At 40.0% G+C, this 16,330-nt stretch overlaps 2 protein-coding genes across 3 annotated transcripts; one reads left to right on the top strand and one right to left on the bottom strand.

Moving 5' to 3' along the window:
• Positions 1–704: 704 nt before the first annotated feature.
• On the bottom strand, positions 705–5,492 carry capza1b (capping actin protein of muscle Z-line subunit alpha 1b). The gene is made up of 10 exons (XM_062391486.1): positions 5,416–5,492; positions 4,035–4,098; positions 3,834–3,885; positions 3,541–3,604; positions 3,252–3,458; positions 3,088–3,167; positions 2,722–2,800; positions 2,547–2,618; positions 2,324–2,386; positions 705–2,188 (listed from the first exon to the last, which is right to left on the bottom strand). The coding sequence occupies exons 1-10, from the start codon at positions 5,452–5,454 to the stop codon at positions 2,048–2,050; spliced, it is 861 nt and encodes a 286-aa protein (XP_062247470.1). The 5' UTR covers positions 5,455–5,492; the 3' UTR covers positions 705–2,047.
• A 1,165-nt stretch (positions 5,493–6,657) lies between these two features.
• Positions 6,658–16,265, top strand: apeh (acylaminoacyl-peptide hydrolase). Of its 2 annotated transcripts, XM_062391819.1 has the most exons (23): positions 6,658–6,735; positions 7,102–7,231; positions 8,178–8,304; positions 8,393–8,480; positions 9,096–9,171; positions 9,271–9,362; positions 9,995–10,069; positions 10,195–10,332; positions 10,431–10,522; positions 10,647–10,687; positions 10,916–11,037; positions 11,808–11,868; positions 11,964–12,061; positions 12,151–12,202; positions 12,307–12,395; positions 12,587–12,725; positions 13,279–13,362; positions 13,824–13,904; positions 14,505–14,593; positions 14,904–15,094; positions 15,312–15,414; positions 15,501–15,607; positions 15,692–16,265. In XM_062391819.1, the coding sequence occupies exons 1-23, from the start codon at positions 6,724–6,726 to the stop codon at positions 15,795–15,797; spliced, it is 2,193 nt and encodes a 730-aa protein (XP_062247803.1). In that variant the 5' UTR covers positions 6,658–6,723; the 3' UTR covers positions 15,798–16,265. The 2 variants fall into 2 exon arrangements, with proteins under 2 accessions (XP_062247803.1, XP_062247802.1); XM_062391818.1 differs by lacking the exon at positions 6,658–6,735 and having other exon boundaries at positions 7,009–7,231.
• Positions 16,266–16,330: the final 65 nt, after the last annotated feature.

Here is a 16,330-nt window from a genome sequence, read left to right as displayed (position 1 = left end):
GTGTAGCTGTCACCATGTCACAATAAAATAGTTACTTTAAAATGTTTTGCCAGCTTATTCTTATGCAGCTGTTGTGGAGATTGGCCATGGAAATATTATACTGTAAATAATTTAAATGAAAAATATCACCTGCATGTGCTGTTTTTTAAGTTTTTTTCTACTAGTCACAGATACACTGAATCTTGTCTTGAAAAAGGGAGAGCACACTTTGCACTACATTTCTCTAAGACACTGTATGTCTACAATTTCAGATGTTTTATTCAGGGAAAGATTCATTTCCGCTTCACTAGAACCGAGAAGGACTGAGTCCTGTGCCGAGAACCATTTGGTGTAAAGGGTTGAATCTAGCTACTGTAACAATTGTCTCTATAGCACATTACAAATAATTTACATATTGTGTGTTGTCCTAATGATGCAACACGTTTTATTTGATTTTACATTTACTGTGTTTTATGTTTGTTTTCTAGCTTTAAAAACCAAGAATTCATTGAAAGAAATTATTTTAGCCTTTTAAATGTCAATTTATATACACACTGCTTATCTGTGAGGGCCAACGTCCCTCAGCTTTCTGTAGAAAATATGCATATGTTGAACACCTGCAACACCTAGTGGTATTTTAAATAAAATACTCATGCCTTAAAGATGAGTGTGTTTGTTTTTGTTTATTACCTGCGACTCCATTAAAATCAAAACAACAATCTAGCCAAGCTCTTCAATCCATTTATTTGTACAACAGAACGGGGCAGTACAGTCTTGAGCTTAATAACTGATCGGAACACAGTTGTATTGTGTGAGGGTTGAACACGGCACAGTCTAGATAACATGTAACTGATCCAGAGTCAGCCTACTTAGAAGTCGTGTAACACATACAGAATGATGTGGCCTTCCAGAAGTCATGTAACGTATACAGTATATATGATCCTGCCTTACATGGCAACAGCTTTGCATTCACTTGGCATTGACCAATACACAGTTTGTTACAGTTCAGAGTGCAATAATATTTTAAGACTCCAACAAAAACCAGCATATTAAAATAGAAATTTGCATACATGGGTAGGAGGATGGAGTTCTTTACCATAGGAAAGAGATTTTGGCAAATAAATCTTGGTTATTATGAGAATGTTTCTCCTTTCACAAAGGAAAAGCTGTACAGCAGTGGAGGTGGTGTTTGTCAAAGTAATAGACCAGAGAATGCATTATAGATGCAGCAGCGTAGAGGGTGATTTATCTTATTCAGTCATCATAGTTCACATTGGTGGAGACACATAGATCATTGACACGCCACAGAAAGTAAATACACATTCCCTCAGCCCTGATGAACACGGAGGAACATCAAAGGTCAACAGTGCAGCAACAGAGCTATGCGGAGAATCGTGCTACTTCTAAATGTTATCAGATGAGGAAGAAAAACTGCCAATCCCATGAGCGATGTAAAACTAAGTTATGTCAGTATCAGTTAAAAAGTCAGATGACTTCATTTTGTGCCAAATTTACCTAATGTACTTGTTTCCCAATTCTATAAGGAAACTTTTCACATAATCAATATTGTATTCCAGAAACCAACTCTTGATATGTATTGATGTGCTTAATTTCTCCAATCAGCTGCCTTGTGCAGTTCTTTTTTTTGTCCCTGTGCGCTGATATCTCCACTGTGATCACAGTTCTGCAACAGTTTGATAAAGGAGGAGTAACGTAACCACTGACACATGAAGTGGGGAGGCCTGGGATGCCTTAAATGGCCGAAGGAAGATTCACTCCTCTAATGTAGCGGTCCTGAGCACTGTCCTGCACACTGACCCATCACAACTCTCACACCACACATCCTCAAGTAACCATTTTCTCCAAACCATCTATATCCACACTGCAACTTCTTTACCGCAGACAGATACCTGTGCCTAACAGTCTGTAAAACTTCAGTTACTATTTTTTTGTTCGCTTTTTTTTATTATTAATTCCTTGCCCCCTACTGACATTGCTTTGGTTAGTCCTTGCGCACGTGGGTTGTGAGACAAGCGAAGCGTCTCCCTGGTCAGTCCCTGACCTTCCACTAGGCGTTTTGCATCTCCTTGCCAATTTTGTAACTTAGGATCTTATTCCAGTCGATCTTCGTGCGTGTGACAGGCAGCTGGCGACGCAGGGCTTTAAAAGTTGTGTCAGACATGGTCTGGTAGTTCTCACTGATTGCAGTCTGAGGACACAAAGTGGAGGAAACCTTGAATAAATTTTCTTATATAAATGTCTTTCCTTTATGAATGTTTTGATAACAGTAGAACAGAGTTTAAATACTAGAGTATAAAATGCAGAGTGAATAAAGGTAGCTTACCTGGTAATCATTTTCAGCGTTCTCGATAATGTCAACAAATTCCTTGGCTGTCTGGCTTTCACTCTGTTTCAAAAACACACAAGTAATCATCGTCTTAAATCTACAGCACAGATGGATGAACTCCTTTGACTATAACCTGAGATGACACATTAGGACAGCTCCTATGTGTGAAATGCTGAAGAACTGCACAGGTGTGTTTGTGTTGACGGGTTTATCTACTTACAGTCACTGGTATTGATTCTTCTACCTCCTTATGACTAACCAGCTGCACATTTCCATCTTCATAATAGTGAACCTGGAAACAGGGAAGAACTTTGTAAGTAAGATGGTGTTTTTCAATCAATATTGTTCTTGACTTGATATTGTTTATGCAGATGAGCACGATAGATTGAATATACCTGGATTTTCAAAACTCCCACCACCTGAGCAGTGGACTGACCAATGGTAAGCTTCCACTCTGACCTACAGCGCCCATTCCTGTGTTAGGGAAATGAAGTGACGCGACTATTACAATCAGACAGCAGCTTCAGGACATTTATAAAACTGAGAGCAATTATTTCACGTTGACCGTCTCTAAAGACATATATACAGAAACCTGTTTTATTATGTGGTGTAGGTATATTTGTCTTAATGCGAGATAATAAGGATGCAAGTCAAATTTCAAATGAGATTCTGACAATAAAGTCTAATCTAATACACAAAATATTATTAATCCTATACTACTATTAAAAATTTGAAATGCGTTTGCAGGACGGTCAACCTACCAGAAGTTTTTAGGTTGAAACTGGTGTCCCTCAATGCAGGCTATGATGGTTTGCTGACCATCGACCGTTTTTCCATAAACCTGCAGCACACACATGAAATAGGTAAAATGCAGTCTACATTGGCTAAATGACATTTTTAAACTCACCATTTTTGTGCACCTTACCGTGGAGACTCCAGTGGGATAGTGCTCTTTAACGTAGGCACTAAGGGCAGTATCACAGCCATCTCTCCAGCTTCTCAGGGCCACATCTCCTTCATACGGCTCCACGTCGCTCACCTCTTTTCTTAGGTGGTCGAAGCGGAAGGACAAACAGTTACGGGGGTCCAGAAAACGCCCCTGACCCAAGTCGCCATGCTCTGTGATCAGGACCTAAAAAGAAGAGAGAGGGAAGACTGAGGACGTGCGGCTCGGACACTTAAATAAATAGGAAAGACTTCAGGATGAAACCTACCGGCTCGTCGTAGCCCTCCAGCTTAGCAGGAGTAAACTGATCCATGTTGTACTGAGCAAAGGAGCTAAAGAAACAGAATGGGAACAAAAAATCATGATCTGACATCAAAGATATTTCAATGCATGTTTTCAGAGACAATTCTGAGAACACTGATCACGTTTGTATCACAAACATATAATGAATCTCAATGTTTACTCCCCCTCTAGAGGCTTGAGTGTTTTGAACAGTGTAGATTCTGTGTAGAATACCAATACATTTAGCTTGTATGTTACTTGTAAATGAATCAGACTTACTGTGAAGCTCCCTCCCTAAGGAGGTTGTCATTATTGAGAAGAAGCCGCACATCTAGCAAGACAAAAATAAACTGTTAATGAAAGGACTCTTCAGAGACAAAAACACAATAATCTGTCAGTATCAGAGGCAAAATAGCCAACAATGTATTAAATAAAATGTAATTTATCATGGCTATTTTGCCACAGCTGCGCTTTCCTTACCATTGAAGACCTCATTGAACTCTCCTGGGGGGGCATGAGTCACAAAGTTAGCCGCTATGCGAACCTATGGAGAAAGATTCAATGCAACTAATCAATTCAGCAATTATGACACTGTTCAATAGAAGAACACCACAGATCAATGCCTGCCATTAACTGGATTTCCATTGTTTAATGTGCAAAACAAATCTATAATCTCACTAGCACAGGTCGAGGAAGTTGGAAAATACGTTTTACCTCGCTAGTAAATTTGTTGTGGCCTTGTTGTATTGCTATAGCTGATACTAAGATGCAAGTCAAGTTGTACGGTTTTGAAATAATCTTTCAGCTTAACTTTTTGGTTTGGATCATGAGCGATTTTTAAGAACAGAGAATAGCAGACCACAGAAAACAGACGGATAGATAAATAGCATCTGCGGTAAACCAATTTTGTAATACTTCCTCATTGCGTTTGCACCTGGCATAAACACATGAGCATTACGTTAATACAATTATTGCACTTCCGACATATTGCTGTTGCTAAAAATTATGTTTAGCAAATTATTACCCATAGCCCGACAACCAGAACTGACAATTACATCTCAGTTTAAAGAATGTCAATCAACTATGACACAAATATCTTTTTTTTTTTTTAAAGAAAGAATAACATATATATTGTGATTACAGCTTTTATAAACATCAACGCTTTGTAAACACTGTGAAATCCACGGGGCTCGTCTTTATTATACCATCGCGCCATCGCGCCATGATGTTTAACAAAACGTCTCTGGGTGTTATCAGGAGAAGCTGACGTCCTGTAGGGCTCATAAAAAAGGACATCTGTGTCTGTGTCCACCTTCACAAGAAGAGACACGTTCCTAATAACGTGAGCCTTCCCTCCAGCTCCGAAAAGGCTCCATCTAATCCGCGCACACACACCCGTGTATCCCGGTATCGGCCCATGTGAGGCGATGGAGCATTTGAGCTGCAACTGTATCTGTTTGACCCAGAAATCCACAGCCCGAGTGACGTTAGCCGCTAACGCTAGCTTAACGGAGTATGGGAAGAAAACGTCGACCCCTCCCCCTGCGTTCATTGAAGATTACTGTGAACACGAGACCTTCGGAGGCGCATCGGCACATCCACGTCCGCACGCGCAGGAACGAGTGGTTAGAAAGTTGTCAGTAAAAGTGTCGGCTCTTTATCCAGCCGCAAGCTTTGACTAGCATTGGCTAGTTAGCTGAGCGTAGCTTTAAACGCGCAAGTTGATCATTCCGATGCGTGACCAGAAACTGGCGTTCTCTTCCCAAAAATGAACCATAGACTCGTGCGAACGTTCAGCACAGACAGGTATCTACGTGGGAGACGAAATGTCTCGAAATAAAGAATAAAACAGTCTCCAAACCTTCTCCTCCTCTGACAGCGGATCCTCGAAGTCGGCCATCTTGGCTCTTTGTGACCCCACCCACCCCAGCTGACTGACAAAACCATTGCGGCGGTTCAGTCACATGAGGATTTTGTTTAGAAATATATCTTTACAAAATAAATAACTATCAAATATATGTTTAAAAATATATCTTTAAAATGTATCTAAAATACAATTGTTTAAGAATATATGTTTAAAAATTACCATGAAATATGTGTTTCGAAATATCTATTTTCAAAATAACTATGAAATATCTCTTTTTAGAAATATTGCTTTAGAAAATAACTATTAAATACATCTGTTTAGAAATATATATTGACAACGTGTCTCTGAAATGTATCTGTTTAGAGATATATCCTTTCAAAATCGCCATCTATATGGTAAGTTTCAGATCATAGTTTGTATTATTTAATTTTTTATGTTTAGAATTTCATATAATTTCGGTTTTGGTCACAGCAACTCAATGTGCATTATATACTTAACAGATGTTCATTTAAGGTGATTAAATGTTTTATGAAAACATAAATAACATCATTATTTAGGGTTAGGTAATCTGATATTTAGATTAAATCATTAAGCGTAATCAGTAATCAGTTTATAAATAATATCTTTTTCTTTTTTTTCCCACTTGCTTGTACATCTAGTTTTTTATTTACATGTTTGAGTATAATACAGATCAGACAAGAGAATGAAGAACGGGACAGGACTGGACTGGACCGGGCTGGAAAGGACGGGACAGGACTTGACAGGATTGGCAGAACCTGGCCAGGACTGGACTGGACTGGACAGGACAGGACAAGGAAGAACTGGACAGGAGAGAACAGGATTGGCAGAACCAAGACAGGACAGGACTGGACGGGTTTGGAAAGGACGGGACAGGACAGGACAGGAACCTTAACAACTGCAGGTGAATTTCACTTCCTGCACGGACCCGAGAGACAATTAATTACAACCCAAGAGGGCGCTAGAACTCGGGTTGTTTATACTTCCTACTTCCTTTTTGGGGCGTCGCGGTGGTTGTTTTCCTACAAATTAAAATGATTTGTATATATTATTGGTATTAAGTAACTCTTATTAAACTGCTCTGGACAGATTTAGGCGATGAATTCATTCTCCATTAATCGTTAACATATTCCGTGATTTTGCTTTTGGCCCATTCAAGCCTTGCAAAATTCTTATTTTGTAAGTTACAGGAAGTAGTAAAATGTTCTTTTGGGGGTAGCTTGATGTTAGCGCTCCTGTGTCCATTGTGTCCTGTGCTGTCATCCGTGGAGCAGCGTCACTGTCATGGCGTCACATGTAAGATTCAACTTAACTGACTGTTTGAAGGGATAAAAACACGCTGACAGAATCAACTTTGAGTGTAAATGCGTAAATGTACAACTTGCCTTAGTTACTAACTAAGTGTATTGACACCAGTTCACTTAGCAAGCGGTCTAGTTGGGCTAGCAGGCGGACTCAGTCCCGGTTGTTTCCTGAACGCTGCAATAGGAAGTTCCTGCTTGTATAAAAGCTAATGTGTCACACACTCCCGTGTTTTTGGGTGGTAAACTAGCCGAGTTAGCAGCCTAGCTTCCCGGCTAGGACATGACTCAGGTATTGTTCGCTGTGAGACGGTTTGTGTCGCCGAGACGTGCTGTGAGTTTGTCTGCTGCGTGTTGTCAGGTGATGAGCAACCCGGAGGAGATAGCCCGACTCTACCGGGAGATCAGCATCTCCCCTTCGCTGAGCAGAGCCGACGTGGGACCTGTCGTCACCTCCCAGTATGGAGGCAAATACAGCAACATCTATACAGGTGCGTGTGTGTGCCACAACCAGCACGATACGTCACAATTCCCCCCCCCCCCCCCCCCCCGCCCCCAACTCCATCCAAATGGAAAAAAGTGATCAGGCCAATGAAGGATGTGAAGGAGAAGTCGTAAGGAGCTAGGAAAGGAGACTCACGCTGCAGAGAAACTCCATTTACAGCAAGTTACAAAAAAGAAAACTAAACATTATTTGTTAGATAAGTTACACAGACTGCAGGGTACTTTGTGCTGTGACACACACAGTTATGGTAAAGTTTCCTGTCCACAAGAGAATGACACGTCCCGAGAAACTGTTTCTCCAAATGAAAATGTGAGGTTTTCAGTTTAATTAAAGGAACAAATAGATTTCCTTTGAAATGAAAGTGAAACTAACTGGGACTGAAATGTTGAAATAATATGATCATGTGAGGAATATTTGTGGAGAAAAGCTTATAGAAGTGGAAATATTTCTCTAGCGTGCATTATGCTATATATAACTATATTTTAACTTACTTAGTTTTGATGATAATATTTATATTAATATTTAGTTCAGATTATTATCTTTTTTTATTATATGTAGTTCTGATGATGATATTGTGAACTAAAAGTTCAATGTGCTTGTTAATTGTGACACCTGACTGGACAGATGTGACAGATACTAACTTTAAATGTTGCTGCTGCAAAAATTCTGGGATGGCATTTTCTCTACTCCTTTCTTAAAGGAAGATCCGGTGTGTCCTCTGCTTGAGGAGATGAGATAAGATGCATTGAAGCTCCTTTCCTTATCATCTAGAGGATTCAAGCAGTTCTTATTTCAGCAGCTACTGAATTACTTCTGTATAATGTAACACAGTTAGGATCTTTCCTAACTTGAATGGAGTATTTGAACGATCCCCAGGTCTTTGTGTGGGCTCTTTTTTGAAAATTATTGTATTTGTTTACTCTCCTTTGCAGAGTGGAGCCAACGTGACCTGGAGAGGAATGAGAATGTAAAGTTTTGCCGCCAGTACATTGTATTCCATGATGACAAGTCGGTGGTCTTCTCTGGAGCTTCAGGAAACTGCACTGAGATTAAAGGAGAGTACGTACAACATTTTGTTCTTTTATCTGGAGTGGAGATGATAGTGTTCCCCTAGACCTGTGTCTCATCAATGTATTCCTCCTGTCAGGTTGTTGAGCAAGGATTCCCCGTCAGGTGATATGAAGGCTGTTGTCAGAGAGTGTAAAATCAAAGCGGAGGACAAGCAGTTTCTGGAGGTGTGTGGTCATCCTTCTCCCAATACAATAATCCAGTTATCCTTTGTTGGGAGTCAGTAGACACAAGATATGTATTTTTTTTATATTAATATTCAAATATCAGAAGCACAAAATTAAAGCAAAAGACACATGTCCTGTTTGTTTAGGATATCGATAAAATTCAGTGTTGGTTTGGAGTCAGTGGGTCATATGGAAACTATCAAAAATACATATTTAAAAATAATAATGTTAATAATACTATAGAGTAGAGGACAATATTAAATCCATTAAAAAAGCTGTGTCATATTTGTCTAGTGTAGCAATAATATCTGGTAAGATTGGCAGTCAGTGGGTCCCATAACATGGAAGCAATGCAGTTATCTCCTATTGAAATGTGAATTTACTGACAAGTGAAAGCTCTGTGACCCGGAGTGAGTGTCTGTCACTTTTCAAATCTAAAACCAACTTAGTCGCAGATATTGCACTTTACTTTTTAAATCCCCTGTATAGTTCTCATAAATATCTGTTTGCTTTATTTTCCACATATAGCCTGTATTAAAAATATCACCTGACTTTACATTTTTAACCCAAGATCTTTGACCTCTCTCTTCCCCTGATGTCTTTGTGACGCTGCAGATCTGGAGTAAAAACATCAAGATGAAGAGCATCGATCTAACAGCCATAAAGAAGCACGGCAAGGTCTATGAAGACGGTGAGTCATCAGAAATTTTCTGTTAATCAGTTTCTATGAAACTTGACTTTTTACATGTACCAGTGCAGGTGTTAATCACACAACTGTTTGCATCCCTAGAGCAATTTGGCTGCTTGGTTTGGTCCCACTCTGAGACCCACCTTCTGTATGTGGCGGAGAAAAAGAGGCCCAAGGCTGAATCCTTCTTTCAGGTCTGTCGGCACAAACTGAGTCACACAAAACGCTGCTGCACTGTGCTCTACAATCAAAGAGTTTCAAGCATGTTGCTTTCCCCCTCAATGTGACAATGTGTTCAGTACTGCAAAAACAAAACAAACTTTTAAAGTCCATTCATGGTTACTTGACTGCTTCTTTGTACAGTCTAGATACAAGTGTTCAGCTAATCCTTGAGTTTCTGTAAAGAATTTAAACCAAGAATCCAAGATGGGGATTAAAAAACTGAAAAACCTTTCTTGCAGATCCTGAATCTCTAAGTTGGTAGACTGTTGACTTCAGCAGATTCAGACTCGACACAATGGAGTAGATATATCTCTGTAGTTGTTGCCTGACATTGAGAGGAAGGTTATTGTTAAACAACTTGGCAAACCGGTCCATGTTGAAATGTTTTCATGTTGAATGCATCCCAGGTATTTTTACCTTTTAAAAAAGAAATACCTTGACGTGCCTTGCTGGAATGTGGACGTCAGAACACTGGAGAATGTTTTCTGCCCTGTAGGTGATTTAGTATTTTTTCACCATTGACCATAGCTCCTAGGCACTGTGTGTAGGATTAATGTAATGTAAATGTCATTGCTCATTATTCTGTCTCCTTTTCTGCTTGTAGACTGTGTCACCAGAGCTGTCTTCTATTGGGGACGAGGACGAAACCATGAGAGAGGAGAAAAAGGAGACTGTTAAAGTAATTGAAATGAACACTGTCAAATTTCAAAATTGAAAAATGTTCGCTCATCAAAGATTTTATTTTACATTCCTATGTCAATTGTCTGTAGTTTGAGTTGGTTTATAAAAAAAACATTCCTGCAGGGGGAGCAGTTTGTCCTCCGTGAGGACTGGGGAGAAGCACTGGTTGGTAAGAACTGCCCGGTGCTTTGCGTTTTGGACATCGAGGGCGACAACGTCTCTGTGCTGGAAGGTGTGCCTGAAAATATCTCCCCTGGACAGGTTTGTTCAACTGTCTCTTGCAAGGATGAGTGTTCTTTTAACATTTGTCTATTTGTAGTCATCATAGTCTTTCGCCTTCGCTATCTCGGTCTTTGCAGGCATTTTGGGCTCCAGGTGACACAGGTGTGGTGTTTGTAGGCTGGTGGCATGAGCCTTTCAGACTTGGCCTCAAGTTCTGCCCCAACAGGAGGTGATTACTGTTTACCCATGTCAGAGAAAAGTTCAAATTAAAGCTGGACTGTGAGAACTGTATATCTTTGTAAGGCTCACAGGCTGATAATTCTATTCTGTAATTTTACCCCCTTCTCTGTCAGGTCGTCTTTATTCTATGTGGACCTCACTGGGGGGAAATGTGGTAAGTTGGGTTTGTTCCTTCTATCATTTAAGTCTATAGTTCCTATTTGATAATCATCAACCAGGTTATTTATGGTATGATGACAAGCAAGAGTTCTGCATGAAGGCAAGGTTTTCACAACTGAATTTGACACGTATTAATGTATTTCACACCTAACAACTTGTCTAGTGTAGAATTATTATAGCTAGTGATTGCGGATGTTCACATGTATCTGTTTATGTCCTTCAGAGCAGCTGTCATCAGGCACCAGTGCAGTGTATTCCCCCAGGCTGAGTCCAGACCAGTGTCGAATTGTCTACTTGGAATGTTCTGTCTACGGCCCACATATGCAGTGCAGCAAGCTCTGTATGGTGAGACAGAAAGAAGCCTCTTTTCCCCACGATCCCCGTTCTGATCTGTTATTCAATTCATCCTGAGTGAGCCGATCACTAGTACACGTCTGAATTCACCCAAATGCATCGTCATGGCATCTTTAGTTCTGATGAATCTGAGCACATTCGCAGGTGGTCTGGGCCACGTGTGAATCCGGTTTTTCATGTATGGTCCCTGACCATATATGAAAAACCACCCACTCAGATGACGTCCTTTGAAAAGCTACAGTTTCACAATGGATCAAAAGTATTTTACATCTCTCATTAGTACATACAGTACAGACATATTTCTGTACATACCGTTCTCTCTATTCCTTCTCCACCTCTCTCTTGCTCTCCGACACACACAAACACGTATACAGTAGAAACATATGCCAAATCAGACTTGGTAAAAACAACATAATGTGGTCTTTGCAAACCAAAATGACGTACATATTCATTAATATATACATAGAGGGGAAGTGAGATCAGATCACAAGTGGTCACAGTAGATGGAAGGTGCGAATAGAGGAACTTAAAGTCGACCACTTGTCAGACTCTCAGTACAGATGATGACAGCAGGTCTGTACAAGGTGCCAGGTGTGTCTACTTTCCCTTCTTTGCAAATGGTGCTGTCCTCACTGAAGATAGTAGTTACACGTAATGTTCCATGTGGTGCTTTTCCATTCTGTTGACATATAAATACGTTTTTGCAGCTGTACATTCGATTTGCTCCAGATGCTTACTTTGTGTTTGCCAATTATTTCTAGTATGACTGGTATACCAAGAAAACCTCAGTGGTGGTGGATGTGGTAGAGCGACCCGGAGAAGGTGAGGAATAGTTTATAGTCATATCAATGTCCCCCTTTCTTGACCACTATAATATTAAGCTTATTATATCTGTCTGCATTGATGTGTCTTTACAGATGGGTTCACTGGCCTATACAGCTCTCAGTTGTCCCTTCAATGCTGGTCAGCCGATAGTCAGAGTGTTCTCGTAGCTTGTCCTCAGCGCAGCCGCAAGGTAAAGTCAGCTCCAGAGAATTGGCTTGTTAACATGTCAATGGAAAAAATTGCAATCCTTTCTGATGGATTTACATTTTGCTCTTGTAGGACCTGTTGATGGTGGATATAAGCACAGGGAAAGTCACCTCTCTGACTTCAAGTTAGTCACTGGAAATTTTTTTAGTTTACAGATTTTGTGCTGACAGTCTCCACAAATTAATTTACTTAGAAGAGCAATGTTCTGATAATGACCTTTGTCTGCAGAGTGTGATGCTGGGAGCTGGTGTCTGCTGACCATAGAGAGAGATCTGATGGTTGCCAGCTTCTCTTCTCCTAACTACCCCCCAAGTCTGGTAGGATCAGTGTTTCACTAAGAATGTTCTTAATGTCAGTAAAAATATTTTCATATAGACTATGTATTAAGTATGTTTTTACATTTATGCCATATGGGTATGTGTTGGGGTGCTTTGCAATGCAAAAAATAAAACTTCATGAGATGGAGAATAAGTTACATCACTCATTGCAATGTCATTTCTCTGTCCAGAGGGTTGGTTTCCTTCCAGCCAGAGATTCTCAGGATCAAATAGAGTGGGTGACTTTGGAAGACTCTCAGGTGTTACCCGATATTCACTGGCAGATCTTGACCTTCACACCTCCGCCAGATCAGGACAACAGTCAATACTGTAAGTCCTCAACTTCTTCATTCTATTTTTTTCAAATGGTCCGATGAGATTTGGTCAGTTTTGTCTACTCTTAAATTGTTTCACATATATGAGGGGAACAGAGCATTTTTGATAAACACCTCTACATATACAAGTCTTTTCAAATACCCCCAACATAAACATGTATAGCCTAGAAATAATCCGTTGGATAAACACCTTTTAAAATATATCCAATTGAATTACATTAACTTTGCCAAGGTTTCCCTAGTAAACTGGTAAGGAAGTACATCCAAGTAAAGCTAACAGCCACCTTCCTCTAAGAAAGAACAATCCTCAGCTGATCTGGATTGAACAGATTTATCAACACATTTGTTTGCTTTGTTAAACCTGTTGACAATTTGCAACTTCTCTTACCATAGAAGGATAAAATCAGTGAAAGCTCCCAGTTAGATTTAAGTCAGATATAATAATTTTGCCAATTGAAGGGTTTGAAAGACTTTGGTTTTACTGTGAGACAAATAGAAAAATACATGTGATATTAAATAAGACTAACTAATTGTTTTTTTAATTCTAGCTGGCCTTGACTTTGAAGCCTTGTTGATCAAACCAAAGGAGGTGAAAGATGGAGTGAAGTTGCCTCTTATCGTCACTCCTCATGGTTGGTTCCTCTCCTGATGGTCTTGTTGCCATTACTTGTTTCTACTGTAAACACAAATAAGTCAGATTGAAGATAGTCGCACAGTATCAACTACATTAATGTTCTGCATCGATCACCATTATGCTTCATTGTGAAACAAGCTATTAATCCATGCTGAGTTAATTTTAAGCATTGTGTGAGTGTAGGGATTTTGTCTCTGCTCAGTCAAGAGGCAAAGGCAACAGTGGTTGCTATGACAATCATGTCCTTGGTGGCAAAATGTTAAATCACACTCTTATAACCAAGGATGGTCTCTTTCTAACAGGGATTTCCAATGCTGTAATACAATTAATGTATTTTAATGTATAGTATTTACATTTACAATATAAATGTGACATTCATGCTGCACAGAACTAAGGCAAAAACGACACTCAATTTTGAATAATAACTGTCAATCTTTATTGTTGTTTGTTTTTCATTAGGGGGTCCCCACTCAGTGATTGTAGCTGAATGGCTTCTGTCGTCCTCTGTGCTGTGCAGGATGGGCTTTGCTGTACTGCTGGGTGAGTTCATGTTTAGACACCTGCTCAGAAGGCAGAAATTCACTGATAGAATACAAACTCTGTGTGTCAAAGATTAACAGAGATTAACATTTATTCACATACATTTTCTCACATACTTCAGAAACATGCTGCTCAATGCTCACAGGCAAAACCAATAATAGGTTGCTGTTTTGCCAGCACATTTACGAATGCAAAACTATCCTGGCTTCGATAACTTAGGTTTTGTCAACATGAATACTTCATACTGGCTGTTGTATGTCTTGTAGTATGTGCAGGTTCATCAATCCTATGCGGACAGTTGTTTAACTGGTTTCTCTAAAGATTTTCTTTAGAAGTTTAAATGAGGAAATAGTAGTGAGTACTTTTGACTACTTAGCAGAAGTGTGTCGTCACTGAGACCACAAAAAGCATGACTCGTTGTCATTTCTCAACCAAGTTTTTTCACATGGCCAAGGTTGTAACCAGCAGCCACACTTAGATTTTCAGGATCCTGTTGGCTTTAATAAATGTGTTTTTATCTGATCAAGAATTCATCATAATATCTAGACATGATACGTAGAAAGTAATGTGATTTTGATTTGCTTTATTTTTTTATCCTAGTGAACTATCGCGGCTCTCTTGGATATGGACAGGACAGTATCCTCTCATTACCCGGCAATGCTGGCAACCAGGATGTCAAAGATGTTCAAGTAAGAACAAAAAAGCGCCACAAATGAGCCCATTTAAGGTTTTTAAAAATCTTATTTAGAGTGATTATAGCCTTGTTTGTGAATGTAAAAGGTCTCGGAAGCTACAAAAGCCAAAGTCCATATCAAGTATGAGTCCCCCCTAATTTGCATCCCAGGCTTGTTTCCCACTAAACACTTTTAAATCGAATGAACAGAATGTTTAACAAGTCATGAATTTGATACGCTACGAAAGTATCTTCATCTCCTACAAGTAAAAATGACTTTGTCCCTCTGTTCATTAAAAGTTTTCCGCTTTTTGCTTCCGAAACAGTTTGCTGTGGAAAGTGTTCTGAAAGGTGATGAATTAGACGCACAGCGAGTGGCACTTTCAGGAGGCTCCCATGGTGGTTTCCTGGCCTGTCATCTGATCGGCCAGTACCCAGCATTCTACAAGGCCTGCGTGGCTCGCAACCCTGTCATCAATTTGGCCTCGATGATTGGCAGCACAGACATCCCAGACTGGTACGTCTCTTCCCCACATGTCGTTACCCATTTTTTATGGCTGTGTCAGTCATGCACAGGTACACACGTGTGAAAGTGCAAGTGAATGTGGTGAAGGGCATGTGTATGTCACGTTGTAAGGGAAGGACGTTTTCAGTAATGAACACCAGACAGGGACTTCCCATCATAACCATTCAGTGATTTTCTTTTTTGTACTTTCTGTTTGATACTTAACTAGGTGCATGGTCGAGGCCGGCTTCAACTACAGCACAGACTGTTTACCTGACCCTACTGTTTGGGAACAGATGTTGAACAAGTCGCCCATTAAACACGTGACACAGGTGTGGATTCCGGCACCGTGACTGCATATGTGACATCATTGGCGTTGTTAAACAATGTAGTAACCTAAGGAGATCTCGTTTCTTAGGTACAGACCCCGGTTCTGCTTCTCCTGGGGGAAGATGACAAGCGTGTACCGAGCAAGCAGGGAATTGAGTATTACAGGGCGCTGAAAGCAAAGCAGGTTCCAGTCCGGTAAGCATCTTGTCTGACATAACCAATAACGCACAGTACTCAGATATGCACTGTATGATAAGTGTTCTAACGTGTGTTGTATAGGCTGCTGTGGTACCAAGGGAACGGCCACTCTCTCTCCAAGGTGGATGCCGAGTCTGACGGCTTTATGAACTCCGCTCTATGGATAATTCAACACTTAAGTCAGTGATAGTAAATATCAGGCAAATATATGGAAGTGAACTACTGCTGTCGTTGATGCCAGGAACAGGTAGCAGGACACTGCTGAGTGTCAAGGTTATGATGCTTCTGTTTTAAAGACAGTGTGGGGTCCATTCCAAAGCTCTGAATGTGCTGTCCAACCAGAACACACTACATGCTCATGTTCTTTGCCTGTATTCTCTGTGGTCCGATAATGATTGCCACAATTACTTTCGTAATTGTGAAAAAAAAATGTTTTATCACAATACATGAAAACAGGCACTTTTGATTCTGCATTTTTCTGCTGCTTTTTAAATGCAATATGAAGGGGTTTTCTGGGTTAGAGGTTCCATTAACAAGGGAAAGGAATTTGTTAATCCCTCTGTTCACTTTTACTGCTTGAAAACAAAAATAACTTTTTCTCTTTGTTTCATGGATTTCCTGAATCAGTGCACTTAATAAAATGATTGTGAAAATATTACCAGTGTGGGATGAATCTTGGATACACGAACATTCTCTAATAGAAGCGTTTTTAGAGGCAGA

The sequence above is a fragment of the Platichthys flesus genome, chromosome 7, assembly GCF_949316205.1.
Source record: "Platichthys flesus chromosome 7, fPlaFle2.1, whole genome shotgun sequence".
In the NCBI taxonomy this organism is placed as follows: domain Eukaryota; kingdom Metazoa; phylum Chordata; class Actinopteri; order Pleuronectiformes; family Pleuronectidae; genus Platichthys; species Platichthys flesus.
The sequence above is the reverse complement of the archived record's forward strand: the minus strand, read 5'-3'. Positions and strand labels throughout refer to the sequence as shown.